This window comes from Anser brachyrhynchus (assembly GCF_964034855.1).
Source record: "Anser brachyrhynchus genome assembly, chromosome: 5".
NCBI lineage: Eukaryota > Metazoa > Chordata > Aves > Anseriformes > Anatidae > Anser > Anser brachyrhynchus.
The window spans coordinates 65,247,803-65,265,340 of record NC_137699.1 but is presented as its reverse complement, the minus strand read 5'-3'; the positions used below and the strand labels follow the sequence as shown (position 1 = coordinate 65,265,340).

Below are 17,538 nucleotides of genomic sequence, written 5' to 3'. Positions count from 1 at the left end.
CATGCCCGAAAGGCAGATCTTTCACTTCGCTCAGGACCGGCCGCAAGGTCTCTCGGAACAGACTCCAGCCGGGCGTGCAAACCCTGTGGGTCATTTTGTTCTCGAAGGCCCAGCTTTGGAAGTTGGCAGCTGTGTAATTTTGGCATTGCTGAGGAAAGCCTTTGGGAGAAGGGGGATGTGAGCAGCCCTGTTTGTGGAAGGCTGTCGTGGGGCAGGATCTGACTGAATCTGGGGTCCCCCCGGAGCATGCGGCTCTGTTTCTAGTTGTCTTTAAGAGAAATAAGCGTGGTGGTCCATTTTTCTCAGGCAGCAGAGGAAAGCCTCCAGGATTCAGAATTTTCAGTAGGAAAATAGATTGCACCTATACACCGCTGAGATGCCTGCAAGAGGAGGAAAACAAGGATTAGGGATGTAAGTGCTGACTGTGATGTGGCACCTGATTCCTCACACACACACCGCCGTGTCTGACCAGTAAGTGTCTCCCAGGCTCACTTTTCTAATCCCAGGGGCTCGTCTTGGTGTGCCAACAAACTATTAATTGCCTTAGGTTAAGTAAAGTGAGTAAGTAAATGAGGCAGATGGTTCCCCTGTGAGGTTGTTTGGCCTCTTATTCGTAGGCAGCATATTGGCATCACAGACTCCTTGCTGGTCTGAAATTCACCTACATCCTTGACAAATGCTTGGAGATGATGCTTGCTTAAGTATTTTGATTGTGTGCTTGATGATTTGATTTCATGGTCAACTACCTAGTATGCAGAAGTGCAAGCCTCGTTGAGAACCTGCTGAAGTGGACTGCATTTTATGGCCGTTATCAGAATTCCCTCACAAAGATGCTACTGAACTTCCTTCGTGGGGCAGCTACATGGCTGTGGGTAGGTATCGTGAAAAAAGTCACGGTATGAATTGATCACATCACAGGTAATGTCTCAGATGAGACTTAAGTACAGTGCAAACACTGACTGCAGTTGTTTGGGTAAAGAACTTTCCACATAATTTGGGAAGTTGGATTACTACTGCTAAGTGAGGGCATCCTGGCTCTTGGTGATTTCTTCTGGGGAACGTTATTCTTAAGAACTGACTTCTGGAGTCAATGCATAGAGGCCTCCTCTGCCTATCCTGCAGAAACGATTCTGACACTTTTTAACAGAATTAACAATTGCAACGATTTAACAATTGCAACTCTTTTGGTCAAGTATTATTTAGAGAATAAATAGCTGCTGTAGGAAAGAGGCTGGTAGGAGTTTAAGATCCTGTTTTAAAGATCAGCCATCACAGATAACTGCTCATGGTTTTTGTTTTGTGATATGCTTAGTACTTACGTAAAAAGTGCTGCCTTTGATAGAGCACTGAAAATGTATGATGCTCTGTGTCTAGACACTGCTAGAGTACTTGACTATTCCTGGAGTTGAACAAGGCTGATTTTTTTGTATTTGTTTTTTTCCCTCAGCTTGTTAAGTTTGTGTATAACTGCTGGCTAATAAGCAGTCACTCTTGGCAGAATATGATTTTGTTAGTGCTGTGTTCTTGGTGCTTTCCTGGCAGGTTATATCTCTGAATAGAAAAAAGAAACAAATATTCAGCCTTGCAAATTGAGGATACAAAGCATCTGCAGTCAGATGCTTCGTTTTGTCACGTGGCGAAGTGACGACATTGACTCTTGTTGAACTGCAGATTTATATAGAAATGCCATTTCTTTTTATAAATTCTCAAGTAACAGGAAAAATGTTCTCAGTGAAATTAATTGACAAGTAAAGTCTGTAGGCCTTTTTTGTAACTTTTAAGAAGTGAGAAATGCTGTCATAGAATAACAAGGCATTAAAAGACAACAAAATAGTGTATCTTTTTTGTGAATAATACCAGCTTCCAAGGAAAAATAGTATGTGTTAAATATGTAACACATTCCTGGAGAATGGCAAGACCACAAAGTGTTTGAATGAATCAATATTAAATTGACAAGGAAATTCCCAGAGGAGCCAAGACGATTACTGTGTTGATCAGTATTATTTTCAGAGACTTAAACGATTCTCTTAGAAACACTGTACCCCTCTGTGTCATCATTGTTGTATTTTCATTTTTGGGAAGATAAGAATATGTCAGTGCAAAGCTTACACAAAATGGCACTCTTCTCCCTTGCATTTAGAGCTCATTTGTCTGTAATTGCAACTCTGAAGCTGTACAGAGAGAATAACCCAAATTGAGCACTAGTAGTGGCTCCTGATGCCTTTCTCACCCATGTTCTCTGTCGTAAATCCACTTGTTTTTTGGTGCATGTGCTAGTAATTGTCCTCTATCTTCTTTCCTTCCATGCTCTGTACTGTTTTGAGAGGTTTCATCGGATGTTACAATGACCTGTTCTCACTCTGTACGTAGAGTTTATGTACTCTGTGTACCTAAAGTTTCTTTACAGTCAGCAAAAAGGGTGCATGTGAGCTGCCCTGGTGCTTCGGGAGACGCTGCTGCAGCTGCGGGACTGACTGGCTCCCTGGCCTCTGCGGGGCTCCGAGGCCTTTCTGCTCTGGTGGAGTCTCAGGACTCTTTCACTCAAACATGAGGTATGGCAGGCAGAGACTGAACACAGTTCGTTCCTGGGCCTTCCTCCTGGAAGTTATTTTGGGGGAATGTTAGGGTACCATGCTTACACTTCTTGAGGTAACGCACGTTGTTAAACCACAGCCCTTTTTAGTTTCATTCCTAAAATGAAGCAATGACTGTTCGAGATCTTCAGCTAACGTTCACTGGGGCTGCTCTTTCCTAAAGTTGCAGAAGGCCCTTTTTGCCTTCATGCCTTCCTGCAAAGTCATTTTGTTCTCCTCCAAGACAGTGCAATCACAACACTTTCCTGAAGACTTAGGATAAATACACTTGTTGAAGTTGGTTTCCAGCTACGGACTGTAGGGTCTGAGCCTGCGACAAGTCTCATCTTTTCCTTCTTCCTTTCGTCACTCTCCGTGTTGAAAAATTGTTAATCTGGAGCAGAGAGTGGGAACAATATGACGTCTGTGTGGTGCACAGCAACAACAAAAGCCTGGATTTGTGTTCTGGAGCTGCTTCTGGTTTCAGTGGTTGTGTGTTAAATGAAAGCAGTGTGTTGGTGTGGGCCATGCTAACGTCCCCGCACAGCCGTAGGCGTGATGTTAACTCTCCGTCACACAATGCAGTCTCATGGCCTCGCACATCAATTCTGCGTTTACCACAGCATGTTTGGGAGCGGTGTGTGGCATATTGTGTATGGAATGTGCTGGAGCTGGGCGAGGTGGGAAAGCAGGGGAAGGAGAGGAAGCAAAATGGCATCTCTGCTCAGGTACAACGCGACTGTATAAAACTCGTGAGGTCTGTCTGTCGAAGTCTGGAGAGCTGTGGAGAACTTCCTGGCACTTGGAGATGCCTGTAGATGTGAGGGAATAAATACAAGTAGACCTTTTCTGTCCTTGTTTTGAGAAGATGCAGATTGCTTAGTCTGGTTTCTCTCAAATCACCCGTTCGCTTCTTTGTAAGAAATGCAATGCAAATGTTATTTATGCACAGGCGATGAAATTCATTTTTTCCCATGTGGCAAAGAATGTTTGCAAATCTGCAGTGAAATAATGAGGCAAGATTGTTTGCTAAGAGTCTTTGTTTTTTACTGTGCAAGGAGAAAACAAATTAATAGCAGTTTTTAGCAAGATGTAGCTGAAACAGTGAACAGCTCTTTGCCTTCTCAGTTCAACTTACAGTGCACGTGGTGGTCCCCAGTGCATGCTGTAGCCCCAAACTGGAGGCCTTATGCCAACTTCAGGTATAAGATTCGGAAAGCAATGTGATTTGCTGGGGAAGGTATCCTGTTCAGCAAAAACCTTTATGTTCTTGGCAAGTTTAGTGGGACAGCTTTACCAGCTGTCCTTAATAGATTGGTAGTAAATCTGCCAGCTCTTTAAACTGCATTTAGCAAGCTAGAAGAAGTCATCAGTCCTAGTAAAAAATCATTTAAATGAGTTCTACAGTTCTGTTTTTAAACAGGTAATGTAACATGTGAATGTTTTGGAAAGGTTGAGGAGACTTTCCAGGAGTATTTTCTTTTTAATTAAAAGTATTTTCTTTTTAATTAAAATAAAGGTATGGAGACAAGATAAATGTAATCACTCTGAGTAGTGCTTGTTTCTGTATCCCTTCTAAGTAGGTTATGTTTACTGTTCCCTATTAGTTTTCAAGCTCCAGGTGACTGGATCCTGCTGTCTTTCATAATAGTCTTCCTTGGTTTGTTTTGCAGAAGGTGATTAAATCAGACAGGGGTGTACGCTGAGCAAACAGTGACAATATAATTTTCTTACATGTTATAAACTAGGTCAAGAGATGAAACATAAAAATACAAGTAATGGAAATTAAAAAAAGTTATGCAACAAAAGTAGGAAATAATGAACTAGTGCTGAGATCTTATACTTATGTGGGCTTTACTTTTTAATGAAAGCATTAATTTTGTTTTATAGAGAAACATTTTTTAGTTCAGAGACCGACCCCATTTCCACTATTCGAGACATAGTTTAAGCTTGATCTTAAGCTCCTCAAGTGTCCTCATCACTGCACTGTGTAGGATTTGATGGGAGGGAAAAGTGCTGTTTCAGTGGTATCCCATTAAAACCGAAAACACAGTTATCCCTTGCTGGGTAAACATTTTTTGTTTTAAGTGTGTTTTCTTATGAGCTGGCACGGACATTTCTGCCTTTCTCCTTGTAAAGTGGCTCATCAAATACAGGCCAGATTTAAAAACAGTAACAACAATCTGGTAAAAGACAATGTTTTGAATTTAAACTCTTAAGACTAAATCAAGTCAGAGAAGATGGTTTCTTGTGTGTTTAGACTTGGCTTGATGTATGCTTTTGACCATACTTAGAAAAAAACATTTTTTTTTCCCTTCCCTTCCCTTCCCTTCCCTTCCCTTCCCTTCCCTTCCCTTCCCTTCCCTTCCCTTCCCTTCCCTTCCCTTCCCTTCCCTTCCCTTCCCTTCCCTTCCCTTCCCTTCCCTTCCCTTCCCTTCCCTTCCCTTCCCTTCCCTTCCCTTCCCTTCCCTTCCCTTCCCTTCCCTTCCCTTCCCTTCCCTTCCCTTCCCTTCCCTTCCCTTCCCTTCCCTTCCCTTCCCTTCCCTTCCCTTCCCTTCCCTTCCCTTCCCTTCCCTTCCCTTCCCTTCCCTTCCCTTCCCTTCCCTTCAGAAATTCTTGACAACACTGTAGTTTTACAGTTGGTCTTAGCTTGTCAATTCAGTACAAAAGTCCTTTAGAGATGGATATGGTGAGTGTAACCCATGAACCAGCTCAGAAAGGATGAGCAGAATCTCTCATCTGGGTGTCTTATGAAAATCAAGAAACCCTGGGGAAAAATAAGCAGGAAGATGTCTCTTTTCCCTGTACTATTTTCTTTTTGCTACTGTGGCAAATATTTTTGCCACTATGGCAAATATTTGCCACTGTGCGCTCGCGACGTCGCCTGCTCCCTCCCGCCTGGGCCGCGTTCTCCTCGGCTGCACGTGGCACGCGGAGTGAGGCTTGGTGCCCCGTCTGAAGGCCCAGAGCGACCCGGGGTGCACCAGAGTGTGCAGAATTTAGGCTTCATTTCTATTATTTCTCAGCAGCCTTTATCTGTTATAATCTGCTTAGCAGGCCGACTCCAGCGAGTTGTTTTTGAAAGGTCTGCAGGCATGGAGCCCGCAGCATGGAAATTCCCCGGTGCATTGGCTTCTCAATTTAGCTGTTGCTTTCATGGTTTTTCCTTCACCCTTTCAAAGTTCTCTGTGCGTTTTTTTTTGACTCTCTTGGGGATTAGGACAACCGTAACTGATGGTGGCAGTCGTTCCCACCCCATTTTCTCTGGATTTACTGCTTCGTGCCATGTAGGCACCGTACACAGAGTAAGAAGCTAAAGCGGTACAAAACTATACAAACAATCAAAGCAAGCAGAGAGAAGGAGTTAAACTAAGCTGCCGCTGGGGTATGGGGTATGAACAGACTGTGGTCTTTAATAATATTTGTGCATCTAAGCAGGCTCTAAAAACCCAGCACGAGTGCATGCACACTGACTGCACGAGGAGGTTCTCACAAACAGTGTTGTTACTTAGTGTTTTAACATGCATTGCATTTTTAAAATTGCTTTTCTTTTCGTGCTAGGGCATTTTGTCTTCAGAAGCTGAAGATGTATCATATTGTGTGAAGCCTGAAACTTAGACCTGTTTTTATTGGCTCACTTGCGCTTGATTTTCAGTAGGCTGAAAGAACAGCGGTGCGCGGTAAGGGGCTTGTTACGCCGCAGCTCAGCGGGGCTGGGGACGAAACGCCTGGAGGCTTCGGGAAGCACCGTATGCATGTGAGCAGCTATCGGGAGCTATCTGCTGTCAAACTAAGTCAGGGCTGCCTTTGGAGAAGCTTGTTATTGTGCTGTAGTGGTGGGTTTGGTACTGCTCGCCAAGTGGGCCAACAGATTGTAAGGCGTTTTTGTAGAACAAATCTGATTACTCCAATTACTACAGAGTTAGCGCTCAAGCAAAACTAAGTCTGTGAAAAAAAAAATCCCGACCACCTGAGGCTGAGAAACAAAGAGGAAAAACAGGATTAAGATGAATTAGTGCAGGTCAGTTCCCTTGTTTCACCGCTGTGGAAAGCAGGTACATGTGACGTACAAAAACAAATTGTCTTCTGGCTGAGGGAGATGGGGCCCGGCCGCGTGGTGCTCATCGCTCGCTGCTCACTTCTCCCACTGCCACCCCTTCCACTCGCATGACTCAAACCTCTGGCTGGTCATTCGCTGCACTGATTTGGACATCACGGAGATACACGTGTGCCTACAAGTGTACTGGAGGTTGAGAAGGCATGGAAGTCAGTTACCAGTACGCGAGTGAGCTGCAGCATGAACTCGAGAGCTCATTACCTGTCATGCTCGGTTTCCCTTCGACCACATCAGTACGTGGGCCATTACAAAAGCACCGTGTGTGTTTCCACTTCTCAGTTATTTGATGGATGTAGGGTTACCTTGGTGGCAGGACGGTGTTTGTCTGTATATAACATGGGGGGCACAAATCTATAGGGAACCAAGTTGTAATAGCTCTGCTCTGAGAAAAAAAATCTGTAAATCAGCTGGTGCTCCGTGCCGGTAGCAGAGAACCTGATGGTGAGGCAGAGCACCAGCTCATCGTCTGGTACAGTAACGAATTATTCAGAAATCAGTACTGCCCGTTTTGAAAAAATCTACATTTCAAGTAAAATAAATGAGCAACTTGTGTTCCATTGTGCAAGATATGTAAAAACAAAGTTATTTTAAGGGGCTAAATGTTCTGACCTTGACATCTCTTACATATTCTGTGTTCTGTTCACAGGTGCTAGAAACATTTGCTGGCCGCCTGATTAAGATGGGAGTTTTGGCAAGGCGGGATATTCCCAGCCTCACAAAGTACCAGATAATTCTAGCAAGAGATCAGTATAGAAAAAACCCTTCCTCACAAAACATGGTAAATGTCGTATTTCATGTTATTAAAGTAGTGAATAAATAGTGATACTTCATAATTTACAAACTTTTTTGATATATGTTAAGTTAGGTTTTCATTGTATCATTCTGTTTAAGCCTTGGAATAAAATATGCCTACTTGTTCTGCATTTCTTGTTGCTGATAAAGGAGAGTTAATGAAAAAGTGAAGAACTTCTTTTCCAAACTGAAATTGTTTTGAGAATTTTCAGTGTACTTAACGATGGCCAGAATTACACTTTCCCCTCAAAACTACATTAGCGTACCTATTTCTCTTAGAGGGTCTTGGAGTTTTTTTTGTCATGGAGTGTTCAAATTTGTTAAACTTAAATATTGCCTTAAAAAAGTCAGTGTACCTTAAAGAAGACACTGGAAAATGCACTTCACAGCAGACAAGACAATTTTCCTGACTTAAATTCTGTCACCTGTGTAGATGTGGCAGAAATCTCTCTCTTTGCCAAATCCTGAGGGATGGGTCAGCTGACAAACTTTGAATGCTGCTATAATGGAAAGTAATGAGCTAATCTTAGAAGATAAGTATTTTTGAGGTAGCTTGCAAGGTGGAAAAAGATTCCCTTCACTGATGGTTAAGAATTCTGTAACCAGTTTCCTGAAGATTTTGATAGACAGACTACGTGATGTGCATCAGTTCCTTCTTCGGCTCTGTTTCTCAGACAATAAGCTTGATTTAGTCATGAGAGTTGCAGCACGGTTCCTGCTGCTTATCATCTCCCTAACTTAGTGATGATCTGTTTTGTTTTCACAGGGGATACAACAAGGCATAATTGAAGGAGATTTTGCACTCTGTATCAGTTTATATCACGGTTATGAGCTGCTGCTGCAAATGGGATTGCGGTCATTATTTATCTACCTTTGTGGAATTATGGATGGAACAAAAGGTGAAATGGCTTCAGAAACATCCTTCCTTTTGTCCCCACTCCTCCTCATTTAATTTTCTTCATCTGTCTGGCTAGTTTTGCACAAAAGAGTTAATATAATGAGTGGATTGCAAACATAATTGGTACTTGGTTTCCCTTCATTCCTATTGGAAATAATGTTAACTCAGTGTTACAGACAGAGTGTATTTGGGAAAGCAAATGTGTCTGTATGGCAGCAGTTTTGACAAAATAAGGAACAAACAGAACACAGAGTAAGTGGCAGTAATATCTTAGAAGAGACAGGGAAAAACAATTAAGCAGTTAATCGAAGAAATTGTTTGGTCTTCTGAAGCAATTGTTTGGTCTTGCAAAGCAATTCCTCCATTATTTAGCTCCCCCCTATAGCAAAAATAGTGTAAATGTATGCATGAGATTTAAGCATCTTTGCCAGATTATTACAAATTTAGATACATCACACTAGAATTTCTATCCCAGCTATGCGACTTCTTCTCACTAAGGAAGCTGTAACTGTTATTGTCTTTTTCTGTACTTTTTTCATTTTCTTGAATGAGATGATGGGAACTTTGTGCACTGTTCCAGATGTGGGTATGTAATGACCTCATACAATGATGCAGTAATATTTTCTTTTCTGGCCTCACTTTATTTTTCTTAATTCTGCCACTGAATATCGTGAGGCTTTTGTAATTCTCCAGTCATTTTTAGACCTGTTGGGTTGTCATTGCTGTCTTGTAGAGCTGGTTTGGTACTGACAGCTTTTTGAGGGGAGAAATTTCCACTTGGCAATGTCAGTCGAACTGCAGGTTTCTTTTGAACACTGGATGTGGGAGGGGAATGTTTCAGCTGTTCAGAATACACTGTGGTGTGGCTCTGATGTTTCTTGCTTCATTTTGGTTTGCATGTATGTCACTTGGCTGTGGTGTGACTGAGGGTAGCTTAAAAAACAACTTTGCCTAAAAGCTCTGCTTAATTAAAATGTCACTGTTTTGTCCAGTGTCAGAACCAAAAGTGTACAGTACATGCTGCATATTATAGAATATCTATAGAATATATATTTATAGTTTGCCTGTCCTAATAATTTCTTGTGAATTTTATGCATCTGGCATTTCTACAGTTTACTACTTCTGCTTGCACAGATTTTTACATTTCTGAGGGTATAGAGCTCTCATTAGACCTGAGCACCTTCATGTATTCCTTAGTTTCTCAGATTCTTTAAATTCACGTCTGCTATTGAAAGCTGACAGATGAATAAATAGATTTTCTGTACTGGTTCTGGTACGTTTGGTCTCTGGCTTGAGTAGAACGAAATTATTTTCTGTATTGTCAAAAAATCATTCAAGAACCTTGTTAATTTTAGCTTTTTGGTTAGGTTCCCTTTTCTTTGAGTACTTGGCAGAATTCCTGCATTGGATGGCTTTTCTATTGCTTAAATGGTTGATGTAGAACCTTTCGGTTTACCTATGGGACCCAGGCTTAGGTTTATACAAATAGTTTTCATCTTTAAAATCTGTAAAGGAATCTTCCTTGAGAAAATATTGATCTAAACATTGTTTGGTACATTTTCTAAAGCTACCATGTACCTTGTAGCTCTTTAAAAGAGCTTACAAGTTTTGAGAAGCTGATCTTTTGGATAGCAAAAATTAGATTCACTATGGAGATTGAATGCTAAGGTATTTAAACTTTTTACAAAGGGTTTACTCGTACGAAGAATGAACTTGGTCGTAATGAGGACTTCATGAAGCTGTACCAGCAGCTCAGAGACATGTTTTCAGACACACATCAGACTTCAGCAAATGGAAATCTTTGCAAGAGTAGAACAGGTCAGTATTTCCCCTTTAGGGACAGAATATTCACTTTCTGTTTAAATGAAACAGCAAATACTTCTGCATAGCTTGTAGATGGAGAAGCCATGCATTTTGATACACCTGGCTAATATTCTTTATTCAAGATTGTTTTCCTCAGACTCTTTATTTTTTGTATTTATCATCTTTCAGTGGTTTTAGCTACCTTCAAATGAGTTTTGTATCTCTGAAGTTTTTAATTTGATTTAAAATGAAAGGTTAAAATAGTATTATTTGACTGCATACTTTCAACAATGTGACTAACAAAAGTAACAGCATGTTTTCATAAACTGGCTTTAACAGATATGCTTCTGTAAGTATTTCACTGAGGTTTTTGCTTAGGTGAATGTAATTAGAACTACCATCAGGAATTTTTATGCCTAACTTAGAGAATTATGATGGGAGAAAAAAAAATCAGTGAATCTTTATACTTGTTGCAACATGACTTGTATCTTTAACTGCTTTATGTCTTTTTCAGTATTTGAAAATAAAAAGGAATTTATTTATAGTCATCCAAAATTAAGGAAATTGGAGGAAATAGTAATAGAACACTTCAAATCCTGGAAGATGAAATGTTCTGGTAAGTACCAACAATTCAAAGAAAAAGTAGTGACCAGTTGGAACTGTTAATGAAAATGAGTAAAAGAGCCTACTGATTTATGTTCTAATTTGTTCAAGTGCTTCTTTACTGTCAATTCTATGATCAGGTTTTGAGAATGGAGAAAATATTTAAGTTCGCTGCCACTAATGATTTTTTTATTCCATACTTTTTATCATTTTTGTATATGCATATAGGCATGGGGGGAAAATACTACAATTTTCTACAAGCTACAAGTTTTGTTTTTGTTTTTGTTTTTTCTTTTCACATAAATGTGGACATTTTTTTTAATGATGTTCAAAACATATGTTTTCACTCCTCCCTATGTTCCATCTCTTCTATATGGTAGTCAGCTTTATTGTTAAATTCACTTCCTTCTCTCTTTTAAAATACATGAAGACTGTGTAGACAAGTCGAGTATCCAGCCTGTTGCTAAGAATGACAAACACAGAGGCATCAAATTGAAATGGGAAACCTTCTACTGCATTGATCTCTTCCTCATTCTTTTTCGTCTTGACCGAAAGGGGAAACAAAAATATGCCATGCTGTAGCATGAGATTGTGAAGCAAAATACTCTGCATCATTCGAACCTCTCTGGTTTTAGGAAGTTTCAGCTTCTTGATTCAATTGTTGTTTGGGGAATAATGACATCAATAACGATAATTTGTTTTGCTGCTTCTTTACTTTTTCCATGTTTGTTTGTGTCTTTTTCCTCTGTGAAGCCCCAGTAATTTCTGACCGGCTCTTAAGTTCTTTTTTTTTTTCTTTTTTTTTTCTGTCTTAGATACTGGGTTCTCAGAATACACTGGAAATTACATTTACTTTTCTAGTAGGCAACATTAAGTTTCCTCATTTCTCTTTCTGTTTGTTCGTAATACGTCCAAATTCATTTTATCAAATTGCTCCAAATTCATTTTATCAAATTGCTTTATTTTTTTTGTGATTTTTTTGCTGTCCTTTCCATACTTCTATCTGTTCTCCCTGCTTCCCTCAGTGCCTCTATGGTTTCCTGTAACATCTTTTGCTATTTGCTATTGCCTTTTCTTTTCAGGTTCTATATTCTGCGCTGGAGTTACTTTCACAAAGTTTTGTGTTTAATACTCTTCCATCTTCTTGTGTTAGCTTGGATTTTACTGTCATATGAATCCCATCATATATATTTTTCCTTGCAATGTTAGTCAGATGTATGTCTTAATATTGCTAACAGGTAATTAGTGTTCAGCTGCTTTGATTTTGTGGTTTGTGTGTGTGTGCATGAACCTCAGAATTTAGTAGGCATCAACCATAAATCTTTACTATTGTAAGTACAAAATTACAGTGACTGTGCAGGAAGAAATACATGATATTATATAGCAAAATGGGCGAGCTATGGTAACATGTGTAGTCTTTATCTTGAGCCAGGTGCGTTAGGTTGTCTTGCTGTCATTCCTTGCTCCTGGTTCCTCTAACTGCCCTTATCCTGGTCACTAACAGGCATAGCAAGGCCGTGGGGAATACAAAGCAGTGTCCTGGAACCAGTTCTCCGGGTGCATGTAGTTAAATTTAAAGCAAGTACAAACAACCGATCCTGAAATCTTTGTTTCTAATGCAAGGCCAGAAAGCCCTTTACAATTCACAGTCTGATCACAAGCTTATACATCTCCAACGCAAATCCACTGGGCAGCTGACACTGTGATTTTATTTATTTGCCATGTTGTTCACTGTGATGATACCTTCTGAGCAATACTCCAAACCTGTATTTCTACCCTTACTTTTCTTGGAAGTACACTCTAAATCCACATGTACACAAGTAGCTACACCCTAAATTCTGGTTTTGGACTCTAATTCAATAGGGTACACACCCGTGTCCTGATTTCTCCCTCCTCCAGACAAGAATTTGTCATGAGTCTGTCAATAAAACAGATAAATTTGAGTATTTACCATGATTCCAAACATAATTGCATGTATCTTTGCTCCATCAGAAGGCTGTGAAATATAAGCGTAAATCATTATGTGAGCAGTAGAAGATATATTCAGCATTTGTTTCAGGAAGCTTGTTCAAGTGCATAATATCTCTAGGGAAACAATAGGAGCAAGCAAAACTCCTGAACCCAACTGCTTCATTCCAATTAAGCATTACTGAACTACTCAGTTTCATAAATTGCTGTGGTCATGCCTGTTTAATTTTTAAAACCAGTCACTGCTTCAGCAAAACATTTTCACTGAGAAGTCCTGCATTTGAGAAGGAAAGGATTGTATCAATAATATGTCATTGGCCGTGTCAGGAACAACACTAGCTCTTATTCCTCCCTTTGAAGTGAAATCTCTCCTATGAGGACTTAGAGGAGTAGTGCCAAGTTGCCTGTGCAAACTCTCTGATTTGTTTCTGAGTAATGAAGCAACCAGGCTTAGTCTGAGCTTCTCATTCATATCGCTGTTGCCCCTGCCTTGTGAGATGCATGCACCACAGTTCAGGTAAGTTCAAGAAGACATTCTGGCCAGCTCTAAAGAAGCGTTGGCTCAGCATAATGAGCTTCTCCCAGCTAATCTTCCGTACCTAGATTACCTATTAGATTGATTATGGGCTGCTAGTGTCTTGAATTTTCTCTGTCTGGTTTTGGATAAGTGAAGGAGGCAGTGGCAGCACATAAATTGTGTTGCAATACAAGGACGGATGCTATTGAATGTTATCAGTGTTCAAGTCATGGGATTATGCTAAAAACAGATACAGAACAACGTTGCTGGTAATTAAGTTAGTGGAGGAGAAAAATACGAACTCATGTAAGTAGGATATATCCAACCTGCACTTACTCTAGAATGCATAGCCTGTCAATTTGCTCAGGCTGGCAAACTATACAGAACACATTCTATCAGTGTTGCAGTAGTCTGGTTTCTAGTTAAAAGTACTGCATCATATGCACCATTTCAGTTCTAGGCCTTCACTGGGACAGGTTGCTGTACCTGACAGATGGCCCCCATATCACCTGCAGTGTACTGAAACGGTACAGGAGGAATCAGAATAATTTGGACTGGCTGGAAGGGACCACTGGATATCAACTTGTCTAACCTCCTTGGTTGTCCACATCAGGAGTGAAGTTTGTTTTGACCAGAGGCAGCAATCTTCATAATCCACCTGAGAATTTTTTTTTAAAATGAAATTTGGAAATGATTGGTTTTGTTTCTGCTCTTGAGATACTTAAGATTACTTTGATTTAAGCTGCCGAAAACATTTCTGCATGTGGATACACACGACTGAAAACTAAACTGTGATTTCCGATAGTTGGCCAGAAAGATGTGTATGCACACTTACCACCACATCTGGGCACTGTGTCTTGGTAATACAGGCAGGCCGCGCTGATTTCAGTAATTCACAATATCCTTTAGAGATTGCATTTTTAAGATACTAGGCTTTTACATCGTACCTCGCAGTAATTTTTATATATATATATATGTATATATATGTATAAATGAGTATCCAGAAGACAAATTCTGTCACAATGTAACGTAAAAAACATTCTGTTGTTCAAAGACACCTTGCTATCAATGCAGTGCTTTTTGCCTTGTCTTTGAAGTAATAGTTAACCTCACTGGGGGGCCTACAGGAAAGCTGGGGAGGGACTCTTTCACAGGGAGTGTTGGGATAGGACAAGGGGGAATGGTTTTACAATAAAAAAGGGTAGATTTAGATTAGATATTAAGAAGAAATCCTTCCCTCTGCGGGCGGTGAGGCCCTGGCGCAGGCTGCCCCGAGGAGCTGTGGCTGCCCCATCCCTGGCAGTGCCCAAGGCCAGGCTGGATGGGGCTGGGGGCAGCCTGGGCTGGGGGCAGGGGGCCCTGGGCATGGCAGGGGGCTGGAACTAGGGGCTCTCTAAGGTCCCTTCCAACCCAAACCACTCCATGATTCTATGATCTTTGCATTGAAATGAGAGAGACAAACATTTGTGCAACAGATCATTCAGAAGCACCAGATTATGGTAATAAGGGAAGATTCTGAACATTTGTGCTGTCATGGGGATGTTGAGCTGTAGAACTAGACATGACTTCCCGTAGTGAATCACAAAAAGCTGTTATATATCCCTTTTACTCCACCATGCTCTATGTTATACTAATGCTAGCACCGCTTTTTATTGCTACATATCACTGTCTGTCTTACTCTGTCCACTTCAGTAATATTCAAAATTCACCTCAAACCCTCTTTGAAAGAAGTCATCTTAACACATTATTTCAAGACACTTGCCATCAAACCTGAGCTTTTCAAAGTAACATGAATAATAGTACCTCAGGTATAAGACATTCTCACTACAGCTGGTGTAAATTCTCCAAAATTTGAATGCTGCTTTGATTCCAGAGAGGAATTGTTTGAGCGGGTATATCTAGGAGCATTTTCTGGGAGTGAAAAGGTTTGTCTGAATAAGCTGAGGGGCTCATAATTACCACTTTTCTCTACTATTTATATATATATATATACATATATGTTTAGATTTTTTAAAAAACAAAATGCCATATACTTGAATAAAATCTTCTAATTGTTAAGTCAGGTGAGAGCTGTGAATGTGTAACTTGTGGGATGACCTGTCCTCACATTCTTTCGGCAATTGTTTTACAATCATGTATTTTCTGACCTTTTTAACCTAAACAGATCAAACCCCGACTGAAAGTACGGCTGTGAACACTGTGGATACCAGAGTGATGATCTTCTCATCATTTCGGGATAGTGTGCAAGAAATTGCAGAAATGCTTTCCCGCTTCAATCCAGTGGTTAGAGTAATGACGTTTGTTGGCCACTCCACGGGAAAGAGCACAAAAGGCTTCACACAAAAGGAACAGCTTGAGGTAGAGAGAAGATAAATCTTGTATTAAGAATAGCTACAAGGAATATTAATAGTATAAATCATTATATAGGTATTAATATAGGTAGTATGTCAGTGACTGAAATTTCAAGTGTAGTTAATAAATATGTAGTTCAATTGCTTTCAGAGTATCCAAAGTTATACTCGCTAAACAGGATGCATAAATAGAAACAGTTTATCCATTTATATTATATTAAGACATGCTAACTGGTATATATTTGAAAATCTATGAAAATATTTAAATACTTACTTGCTTTGGGGATTTTTTTTCTTATAGATAGAAAAAATAAGATACATCCTTGAATTTTGATTCAGCAATGTAAAAAAAATACTGTAAAGTTGGGAAGATCAGTTTTAGAAGTATGCCGTGGTTGGAGTCAGATGAGACATGCTTTTTCCAGTTTCTTTTATAATTGAAGTGTCATATTGATAACATTAGTGCATGCTAGTTGATCATGATGAAGTAGTTGACAAATTTAGAAAGACTGTCTGTGTTTTGTAGGTTTAAAATGTAAGTTTATTTCTTTTTCAACTTCCAGATACACCTAGAAAAAAATGCAAAGTGTGTATATGAGGCTTTCTAGCTAACTCGTTAAATCTATTCTTAATCAGGTGGTAAAACGCTTTCGTGAAGGTGGGTATAACACTCTCGTCTCTACGTGTGTTGGAGAAGAAGGCTTAGACATTGGTGAAGTTGACCTCATCATCTGCTTTGATGCTCAGAAAAGCCCAATTCGCCTTGTTCAGAGAATGGGCAGAACGGGGCGCAGGCGGCAAGGCAGGATTGTTGTCATCCTCGCCGAAGGGCGGGAGGAGCGGGTGAGTGTGAAGCTTTCTTCTTGCTGGGAAAACAGCAAAACTTGTTTACTGTGTTCCAGAAAACTGTATACTGTGCATTAGAAATTGTGGCAATCATGAGTGCTCTTAGCAACATCTTAACAGTCCACAGGAAAGTATAGTAGCCCACTATGTCCAAAAGAAAATGTGTATTTCTTCCATGTTGAGAACTTCAAGCTTTGTTGTTAATAGTGCTTATTTTGTTAATGATAAACTGAGATGCAGAAAAAAGCATTTTTTTGCCAAGGTTATGGAACAATCTGTGGAAGAGATAGGAATGAAGCTCTGCGTGGAGGGCTGTAAGTGTCTCTCTCTGAACTGCTGACGACACTGTGCTTTCAGACAAGTACTTAGTGGTAGCAGGCTTGCGTGTGAGGTCTGAAGAGATCAGCTTAAGTGGAAATCTACTTTTGCTAAATTCCTGAACCTCAGCACTCAACTCAGAGTATAATTAATCTTCTCTGAGCGCAGGCTGCCCCTTGGGAAACAAATGTAGCAGGGGAAAGCTAAGCTGTGAGTCGCAAGATGGGGGAACTGATCTTCAGCTGTACCAGCACACTGACCAGCTTCACCCTGCAGCTGCGCAACTGCTGGATGAGATCCAAAGAAGATGACAGGGTAGTGTTAGGTGGGAGGATGCACGGCAATCCCTTTGACATCCTTCTTTGGTTAGATTGCTTGCAGTATAATATGATACTGCATCTTTACATTTTCATCATGCAACCCCATTTTGAATGCAAGGCATTTTTAGGGTGTGCTGCATTGTTTTGGTGGAAAATTGATTTGTTCTTTGTTGGTTTTGGTTTTGTTTACTGGCTAGATTGATTCTCAGTTTGGTCAGGTTTTGTAACAGTGGAGTCTGAGATCTGTGTAAGCTAATTGTAAACCCAAGATTGCAGAGTCTTACTATTTGATTTATTCCCATCAATGTGGTGCCTGTGGTTTAAATTTGTAAGTAGTAGGAATTTAATTCTAAATGCGTGTCAAAAGAATCCTGCCAAAGTCAATTATAAAGCTGTTCAAGATTTGTTGGGAGAAATTGGAAAACATAGGTC

At 40.2% G+C, this 17,538-nt stretch overlaps 1 protein-coding gene across 2 annotated transcripts in view; it reads left to right on the top strand.

Moving 5' to 3' along the window:
* The window catches only part of FANCM (FA complementation group M), a 74,289-nt gene that overhangs the window by 18,027 nt on the left and 38,724 nt on the right, over positions 1–17,538 (top strand). Inside the window, exons 1-7 of one of the 2 annotated variants that reach the window (XM_080594120.1) lie at positions 492–872; positions 7,337–7,468; positions 8,249–8,381; positions 10,070–10,198; positions 10,698–10,799; positions 15,436–15,629; positions 16,259–16,465. In XM_080594120.1, the coding sequence (XP_080450246.1) occupies positions 735–872; positions 7,337–7,468; positions 8,249–8,381; positions 10,070–10,198; positions 10,698–10,799; positions 15,436–15,629; positions 16,259–16,465 (1,035 nt within the window). In that variant the 5' untranslated portion in view covers positions 492–734. Of the gene's footprint in view, positions 1–491; positions 873–7,336; positions 7,469–8,248; positions 8,382–10,069; positions 10,199–10,697; positions 10,800–15,435; positions 15,630–16,258; positions 16,466–17,538 lie in introns of those variants that run through there. The other variant, XM_080594121.1, reaches the window with a different exon arrangement.